Consider the following 10,135-nt stretch of genomic DNA (forward strand, 5'->3'; position numbering starts at 1 on the left):
ATGGCGAATAAATTTGGTTTAGTTTCTTTACCTTTAGATACTAAAAAACCTCACACTACAACATGGATAAATAAAGCAAAACCTTATTTTGTGAAACAAATTGCAGACACACTTCAAGGTGATTTAGATATGAATAATTTTACCTTAACTAATTTAAAGTTACCAGAAAATAATTATGATGCTGTTCACAAGAAATATTTAATGTATCAATTGAATTTAATTGTAGTAAATAAAGACCATTTAAAAGAAAGAATAAATGATGTGAAAAGATTCTTCAAACGACAAATAAATAATAAAGATTTTATTGATGAAACTAAATTACAACAAGAAGTAACAACTTTTAAGAAGTTTTATTGAAGAAGAACTTCTAAATGTAGTAGATAAAACTCAATTACAAAGTTTAACTTCATTAATATCAAAATTAGATAGCAAAGCAAAAAATAGATCTTAAACAATTAATAGGTATAAGTGAAGATAAATCGCAGCAGGAATTAAGTCTATTTAAAACTAGAATAGAAAAAGAATTAATAATTTTTAAACAACAAACTTCCTGATACTCACCCCCTAAACATGCGATCAGCGTTTTAGTCTCCTTGGAAACCTAGTAATTGAAATTATTTTTCCTCTATAGTTAAAAGTTGATCCATTATTCTTTAAAGATTCTGGGGACGCAAATAAAACTCTTCAGTTTATTAATGGTAGAGAAAATGTAGAAACACAAGAATATAACCCCGACAACCGCTAGACGGCCTATCACCGATTTGAAATTAAAACGGAAAGAAAATATATAGATAGGTTTAGAATGATAGTTAAATTAAATAAAGGGGCCGCTGTTTTGGGTGATTTTCAAATGATATTAAAAACGGAAACTCCACCAGTAAGTATTATTAGAAATCCAAAACCACAAGAAGAAGTAACAAAGAGTTACGAGTTTTTACGAACGACAGACTTTGAATATGTAAAACTATATTTTATTAATACTACTTTTTTGATATTCATAAAAGTCAACAAGATAAAATATTTACAATTTTTCATCAATAATTGAAATTGAAAAAGTTGGTAGAGTATATACTCAAACATGTATGATAAAAATTCATATCAAAAAACCAAAATTTTCAGTTCATCTTTATAAGATTAATGGTCCGAAAGAAGAAACATCTATAGTAACTATAGAAGTTACTATTCATCAGCCTATAGTGTTTTATTTTATGGGAGAAGAGGTTCCGATTATGACGCTTTGCTTTATCAGAAATTCACTTAATTTAATGTGGTATTGTGGTATTAATTGGTAGCACTAATAGTCAGTAGTATCGATACTGAACCGAAGATATAGCAACGACTTGGAGTAAGGGGGGTTTCGCCTTTGTAGCTCTGGGAGTTCAAATGGTTTTCTAAGCCCAAGTGTCGGGATTGATGCTTGACTTCGGGTTTTGGATTTAGCTTGTAAATAATAAGATCTGAAATGTTGTAAAATGTAATATGAATTGGTCTAAACATATAATATTACAATACAATATAATATATAAAGATAGTTGGTAAAATATAACTATTAAATATGAAGACATTTAAATATTAAGAATATAAAATACTAAAAGATCTAACAGTTCTCACCTGAAATGTTGTACAATGTAATATGAATTGGTGACGACTGATGTTTGCTGGTCATATTTATATTGGTCATTGCATCATAGGCCTCAGTTTATTATCAGTCGCCATCCAATTCATATACATTGGGTAACTTAATGAGCTAACTATTTATATTAGCTGTCATATTATCTAAGATTATCAAAAACATGAAACACAGTTGATTAGCATTACTATATAATTGATATTCTTAGACAATATTACATGTTGTTATATAGGCTATTATATTCGCCTGTGGAATAAAAAAAATTGTCCTCAATTTTGAATTACCTAAGTATGTAAAAGTACAAGAATAACAAGAAGAAAAAAATACAATCACCTAAAATGTACATTAATATAATATAAAAGATGTAGAGTATATAAAAATATGTTCAATATAAAATAACTTATGGATACATAATTATACTAATTCGAAAAAAAAATGTAGAAAAAAAAAGATATTAATTTAAATGTATGGTATGGTACTTTCAAACACTGTTCAAGTCAAGTTGTACTGATGTTAGGATAAAAAGAACCATTGGTCAAAACCTTCTAAGTATCCGGAGTTGATATGGAATTATAAGAATGGTGGCCAAGCAGTAAGTACACTGAACAATTGTCACCCTTAAGGATTTGGTGTAATTTCCATAGTTGAAAATATGGAACTTTGATGGAGTGAGGTATTTTTAAGGGTTTATGGGTGATTGTACTTACTACCTGGAAATTTGGCCAATTTAAAGATAACGAAGGGAAACATGAAAAAGATAATTGTTGGGTGAGTTAAAGTCCAATATACTGGGCAATATTTTAAATTAACAATTGGCAACAATACACATTGACATCCGTTTGAGATTTCAAGAAGGATTTGAGTCTCTGCTCATTTTGATTTAAATAATTTTGAAACTAATATGATTAAAATGATAATAGCTAAAATGAAAGTAAAAGTAGGAACATGATCTGAAAATTTGATAGGAGAATTTTGAATTTTAGGAGCCAAAGTGGTTAAAGGTTTATAAACTAAAGATGGTAATTCATTTATAATATTTCCATTTGCAACATCGTTGCTGATAAAGTTCGGTATTTACATAGTGATAAGATGAAAGCAATTAAAGATAAAACGGAAAAAATCAAGGATATAATAGTCAATAAAAAAATTAATGTCAAAAATAGAAGAGTTAGAAGTTGTGATTTGGTCATCATAGAATGATTCAGATAGCGTTTTGAAAATGACTTTATCCTGTTATGTTTGATCTATGATCCTTTTTAAACTTAATGACTGGACTTTATCAACAGCGATTATTTTAGAAAATAAGTGTGAATAAAATTGAAATTTTGGAATATTGGTGATATTCAGGTCTTTTTCAGAAAAGAAATGTTGCACTAATGCCAAATTAATTGGATGTAGCTTTATGATTGTGTTGTACTTGTCATATGCCTGACATGACCCTAGAGATTGAGGCACAACAATATCATCATTAAAAATAGTACATTGGCATGGAATACTAACAATGCAAATATTACATCCTTCGATTTCTTTTTCTTTGTTATTACAATTAAATTTTATCTTAGATATGTTACTTAATAATAGAGAATTCTTTGTAAGTTGCTTTATATATTTGAGATTGGAATGTGGAATAAATTGAAAATTACATAATGATTTAATTTGTTCTTTTATGTCAAAAAATAAAGCTGTAAAGTAAAAACTTCAGAAGATGTGAAAGGTAATTTATAGAAGCATTGGTAATGCTTCGAACCTTGACAATTCTGTAATTGAATTGAATTTATTTCAAGATAAAATTTATTTGATTTACTTACAGCTAAATATTCGTTTAAATCCAATAATTGAGTGGTATGTTGTGAAGTAACATTAATAGGTACAGGGACAGTGTCAATTTTATATAATTTTAGATGCTGAAAATCACTTGTAATAGGAAATTTAATAGATAAATAAATTTTATTTGATTTTCAATTGCAATAAATTTAGCATGAGAATAATAATATGATGGGTTAGTATATAATATTTTAAAAATAGGATAATGTCCATCTAATAATTTTTGAATACTATGTATGGTACTTAATAATATTTTGTGTGAAAGAATTAAGGGTGAAAGGGTATTTTCAGTTAACTGTTGTAAGCCAATTTTAAAATCAGTTAACTGATGTTCCATCAAGGCTGAAGTTTGAATTTGTTGTGATATTAATTTATTCAAAGTCATAAATGCATCTTCAAGACTATCAAACGTAGATTCTAAGTTCTTTGAAGCCAGAACAATTGTTTTGTGGTTTTCTTTGATGCTATTAAGAGCGTTATTTAATCTTTCGTTAATTTTATTGGCAAAAGAAGAAAAATGGTCTGAATGTTTCACTAAAACATTTGAAAGCTTTCGATCTTCCTTGGTTAATGCATTTATGTGCTTTGCCAGAAGATTGATATCATCATCTGTAGCAGTGCCAAAAAGCGATTTAGAAAAAGAGCCAATGAAAGGTAATAATGAGCGTTTTGATCTGCTGTCTAAATTAATTTTGCTTAAAGGAAATAAGTGTTTTATAAAATCTAATGTTTGGTTTAAAAATGAGAAAGTTCTTAATTCTATATGATGAACTTCTTTGTATATATTTTGAAAAAATTGACATGTTTGATTATTAAATTCACAGTGAACAATCTTATTTGATGGTGTTGCATTAGGTAATGTAATTTCAAATGTGTGAAGCCAATGTTCCACACCAAAATTTATCGTTTGACCTTCGTCGGTAAAGATAACACCATAATTAATTCGTTGTCGAAAATCATTGCAATGAAGTTGTTGAACTGAACTGAACTGAAATTTCCTAAAAGAGAATGAAAAGTAAGATATACGAGTAGCTTAGCGAGTTGAGTATTGGTTGGTACCTAACCAAATACTTCTAGCACTATAATTCAGTGAACAATTCACTTACAAAATTTTGTCTTCCTTGCTCATATTATTTTCAATCTAATATATCCCAATGATTTATTTAGAAATTGTTTTGAAAAATGATTTTGTAATGGGTCGTTTTCGTTTTCTTCCTGATTTTGTTTTTGATACATGGTATACAGTTCTGATATCTAGAGGTACTTGAAGAAGATAGAAGAATGATAAGAATTGATAAAAAATACACCCTTAAAAATGAAAGTAGAAACTTTAGTTATGAAAATAATAGAAGCTATTGATACAGCTTCCCCAACTGTAATAACTTTCAATGGTAAAAAAATCAACATAACTAAAAAACTTATTGATAAATATAAATATTGTAAAGTCAGAGACGATATAGACTTTAAAAGAATTGACGCCAACGCAAAAGAAGGTGGATTTTTACCTTTCCTTCTACCATTAATATTTGGTGTTATTGCAGCGGCGGGTGCAGCAACTGGTGGAATATCTGCCGCAGTCAAAGCTGCCAACGCAAAGAAAGCAGCTGGTGCTAAAGCCGCTGAAGAACGTAGACATAATTTAATAATGGAAAAGGAAGCCAAAGGTTCAGGAGAGGGAGATATGATAGGTACAATAAAAGAATTTGGAAAAAGATTTGGGGAAGAAACCAAGAAAACTGTTAAACAAGGATTAAATAAATTAGTAGATAGTATTGACACAGGAGAAGTCAAAGTCAAACATAAGCGTAATGGAATATTTTTAAAAAATATACAAACTGGAGAAGGAATATATCTTTCAAAGTATAAAGGAGAAGGAGTTATTTTTGGAACAAATTAAAATAATAATAAAAATGGGCAAAAAATTTAATCATTCAGAAATATTTCCTAATAACCCAATGCTCATGTGTATATGCGGTAGTTCCGGTTCTGGGAAAACTCATCTCACTTTTAACATGTTGACAACACCAAACCTTTTAGATTTCGATTCTTTGTATATCTACACAACAACACCAGAGCAATCGTATTATCAATTTCTCAAAACTTTAGAATATCTACCAAAGAAAGATGTTCAAGACCTATTTCAATATTACGAAGAAAACGAAGAAGTAGTGGAAATAAAAGATATCTTAGACATCGAAGGAAAGAAACCAACGGATATAATAGTTTTTCTTACGAAAAATGTTAATGACCTAGACCTAGACTTGATAGCAAACGAAAGAACTTAATATTGTTTGACGATTGTGTAGCGCAAAGAAATCAAGCTGTTCAACAAGAATTCTTCACGAAAGGAAGACATCATAACTGTCACTGCATATACCAATCCCAATCTTTTTACGGGATGGATTCTATGTTTATTAGAAAAAATGCAAATTGTTTTTTATTATTTGAATTAAACAATAAATCATTCAGTCGATAAATCACGGAATGGACAGAGATTCATTTAAAAAGGTTTGTAAAGCTCAATGGAAAAACCCAGATGAACATGGATATGTATTCGTTAATACTAGAAAACCTGCGGGTGAAAGAGTTATGATCGGCATATGTTAATTTTAGTTTTTAAAAATGGATAATTGGAATAATATTTTAAAAAGAAATAGAGAATATATCAAAGCTAAGAATAAAATATGGACCCAAGTTGAAAATAACAGATTACAACAACTCGTATTAACGGAAAATCTACAAACTCTTTTTCAACCCATATTAAAATCTCAAGAGGATATTAAAAAAAATTAGAACCTGAACAAATTCAACTATCACCGGTTCCTTCTCAAATAGAATATCCCATTAAAGATGATGAAATCATAATTAGGTCATTATATGATATAAATCATTATTTTTCAATATGTGTCAATTGCGTAAGTTTTTGTTTTACTTGTTATAATTTTTCACATCATTATTAGCGTTATTTATCACCTAAATATATATTTTTGCATTTTTCATCATAACTTTCATCTTACTTTATATATCCCCAAACCCAGTTTGACTTATTTGCATAATTTGATCCCCACATTTTCACGCTAGCATATACAGTTTCCTCCTGTTACATCCGCTGTACATTCCCTTTCTAACCTCAAGTTATTTTCATTATGCTCCCCAACTACAACAACCACTGGCAAGAAGCCAGACATAGAAACACTAATTGTCAACCAAACCAATATCACGTACCCTACAACGGCCCTGTCTTCCATCGACCTCTACCACCTACCAATCGCCGACCACCAACCAACCCATCCAGCTATATCCCACCCCATCGCCGACCTACCTACAACACAGCCTACCAATCAAGAGGTAACCATCGACCTGACCAACAACAGAAACCACTACAAGCCCACCGACGCCAACCAGTCCCCACTCATAAGGAGGAAGAACCCTTTGTGAAGGTGTCCTCCAAGTTTTGCAGCGCCTCCATCATTTGGAAATCCTTACCCTTCAACAGTAAGGCCAACCAGCGTTTACCTTCAAACGCAAAGTCTCCGAGTTGGATAGTTTTATCCATCCAGCAATGAAAACATCAGCTGTTGACGCGAATATTAGATCCCTCAATCGGACATGGCTCTCTAAGGTTACGCAGGTCCTGATCGACCATTACCAAACCACACTTCAAGAGAAGCTGACCACCATTCGTACCAAGTCTTTATCATCACATACCGTCGACCACATCGTTTCTCATGCCCTGTCCTGGGCCCGTCGCTCCTATGCGAAACGTTTCACTCAAGCTGTAATCACCAAATTCTACCAACGAATCAACTAAACAAAAACCAGAGTAACCATATCTCTACCAACTGAAATAGACACTACACCTGCACCATCTAGAGCCACCACGCTGCCGAACCAAACCCCTAAACGAGCCCGAAGTTCACCTACTCCTAGTCCAGCAGACATAGGTAAACGCTCTCGTAGAGAGGGCACTCCCCTTCTCTTTTCACTTTCAGACTCGTCTTCCCCTTCCACACCATCTGAATCTTCACCACGTGATCCAGGATCCGCCAACCTTTCTTCCTTCTGTGCGTTTTTGGACCAGCAAACCACCCCTCAGTCTCCATCCAAGTCGAGACGTGTATCCAGACCTCCCCCTCTCCCCTCGAACCAGATCCCAGTCCGTTCCCAATGCTACAATTGTAACAACTACCAAACCAGTACCAATCACACCGTCGACGACCATTATATCCGCTACCAAACCGTATTATCACCAAACCAAGGACAAATCATTATGGAAGCTACCTGCTTTAAAGAAATCTACCTTAATAATTGGATCATCTAACCTGAATCGAATTACCAAAATCAGTTCAGACACTGAAATACATTCTTATCCCGGTGCCCAAATCCATCACATACCCTGGAATCATACGACCATGATCCCAAACCTACTACCATTATTCTTCATGTAGGCCTCAACAACCGTGATCAGCTACCAAAGACCTCCTTTAACCAAGCCCAGAAATTAATCGTTACAGCCAACAAATCTTCCCAAACTCCAAGATCCTCTTCACATGTATACCCAATTCAAATAAAATCTCGAAGAAAGCACAACAGAACCTTAGCACTCTCAACAACATGATGATGGAGTCCAGTATCAACAGCGCAACAATCTTACCACCCTAAGAAGAAGAATTCGAACCAGTTGATAATCTTCATTGGTCTCCAGAAACAGCATTCATTTATTTTGGATACACCAGCTTCAAGCATCGAGTAAGTCTTTAAACTAATTACTGGGGATAAAAATACTGAGAGGCCACCGCTAGGCCAAACTGTAGTTAACTTAAGCCGCAAAATTCTCACACCCCTTCAGCATTCAATCTTAGACCGTGGACTTAAATTTATTCCCACACCAAAGATAGCTAACTTGAATTATCTTCGACCATTCATTGAACGATTTCAACGAAATCTTAGCTGCACATATTTTTTTCGAAACCACCCCCCCACGTGGTGCTAGAACAATGTTTATTCCTAAATCCACGTGGACACCCCCTCGGACCGCCATCCATCCTGAAATATTGAAAGCATTTGCGAGTATGAATAGCCAAACAGTGAACCTTTCCATAACACACGAAAAGCCTAATCTCACACGAGTAGATCGTGAAGCGTTAAACTTACTTAAGAAAGACGATAGCATTGTTATTAAAAAGAGTGACAAAGGTTCATGTTGTGTCATTCTGAATAGGGAGGATTACGTTTCAGAAGCAGAGAATCAACTGAATAATCCTAAACATTATGCCATTTTACCGAAACCAATTTTCAAAGAAACTGCTAACATGATTAACAATATTCTTGCCGATTTAGTCAAAACTAGTTATCTCAAACAGAAACAATATGACTATCTGTCTGGCAAACCTGATTGTCGCGAGAGACATTTGTACACTTTGCCTAAAATCCATAAGAATCCAACCAAGGAGTGGTTTATCTCGAATAAAATCCCTAAAGGCCGCCCGATTATATCTGACTGTGATAGTGAGTCATGTGCAGTGTCAGAATACATTGATCATTTCTTACTACCTCTAGCATGTCAACATCGCGCCTACCGATTTTGTCAATAAAATAAAAAATCTTTGAGTTCCCTCTAATGCTATTTTAATTTCTATCGACGTTTCTTCTATGTATACCAATATCGATAACACTACTGGTCTAACGGCAGTTCGTAAAGCTTTTAATAGAAACCCAGATCCAAACAGACCCGACGATGCAATTCTACAGCTTTTAGAAATTTGTCTTAGTCGAAACGATTTCACATTTAATGGTAAAACATATTTACAAACTTCAGGGACAGCAATGGGCAAGAGCCTTCAAGAGAAATTCCCCCATGTCTATAAGCAGAAAATGATAGTTGCATATTCAAAAAATAAGAACTTAAATAATAATATTGTTCATAGTAAACTAAAAACAATCAGTACATAACAGATACTATACTTCTCGCCCAACGGGCGAGTTATTTTTTCTAATTTCAGATCAGAATAAGAACAGAAGATGGATTTTGAATACTATTTAGTAATGTTTACCCTTTATTCGAAATCGATAAAAAAGACTTTAAATTTACAACAACATAAGGATTAATAGATTTAATGAATGGCGGGGATATTGAGATTGTCAAACGCAAGGATTTAGTAGAATACTTAAAATTTCTGTATATGATAAAGAATAAGCCCAAAACAAAAAGATTGATGGCAGTTGAAACATATTTAAATAAAGTTATTCCTGATGAAGAGGAATCAGATGATTATGCAGAAGATTATCCACCAATCATACAAGAAATAGATGAATTCGAAGATATGGTATCTGGAGAAGGTATAACGTTTTTATCCGACAACAACTTAATAGATTACAAATTATATTAGCGGCAATGAAGGAAGGACATCGATCGCACAGACAATATAATGAAGTGAATTGTATATTAAAAAGACTCCTAGAAAAAGGTATCATAGATAAAAATGATTATAAAAGCGTGATTAAAAATGTCAAATAAAGAACAACTATTCGTCATCACCTCAAATAAATCAGACATTAAATTATCTCTAGATTATGAGTGCGAACTCGATCGCAATCAAGAATATGAATTGGGATTAAAGTATTTCTCTGTTTACAATTCCATTAGAAATATCAACGAAAAAAATAATCAAATAAAAATAT

At 32.5% G+C, this 10,135-nt stretch overlaps 2 protein-coding genes across 2 annotated transcripts; both read left to right on the forward strand.

Moving 5' to 3' along the window:
• Window positions 1-745, forward strand: LOTGIDRAFT_175030 (hypothetical protein; the record flags this gene model as incomplete). Its single annotated transcript, XM_009055136.1, has 2 exons — window positions 1-330; window positions 632-745. The coding sequence occupies 2 exons, from the start codon at window positions 1-3 to the stop codon at window positions 743-745; spliced, it is 444 nt and encodes a 147-aa protein (XP_009053384.1).
• A 4,024-nt stretch (window positions 746-4,769) lies between these two features.
• LOTGIDRAFT_175031 (hypothetical protein) lies at window positions 4,770-5,351 on the forward strand (the record flags this gene model as incomplete). The annotated part of the gene is made up of 1 exon (XM_009055137.1): window positions 4,770-5,351. One exon carries the CDS (start codon window positions 4,770-4,772, stop codon window positions 5,349-5,351), a length of 582 nt encoding a protein of 193 aa, XP_009053385.1.
• Window positions 5,352-10,135: the final 4,784 nt, after the last annotated feature.

The sequence above is a fragment of the Lottia gigantea genome (assembly GCF_000327385.1).
Source record: "Lottia gigantea unplaced genomic scaffold LOTGIsca_234, whole genome shotgun sequence".
NCBI lineage: Eukaryota > Metazoa > Mollusca > Gastropoda > Lottiidae > Lottia > Lottia gigantea.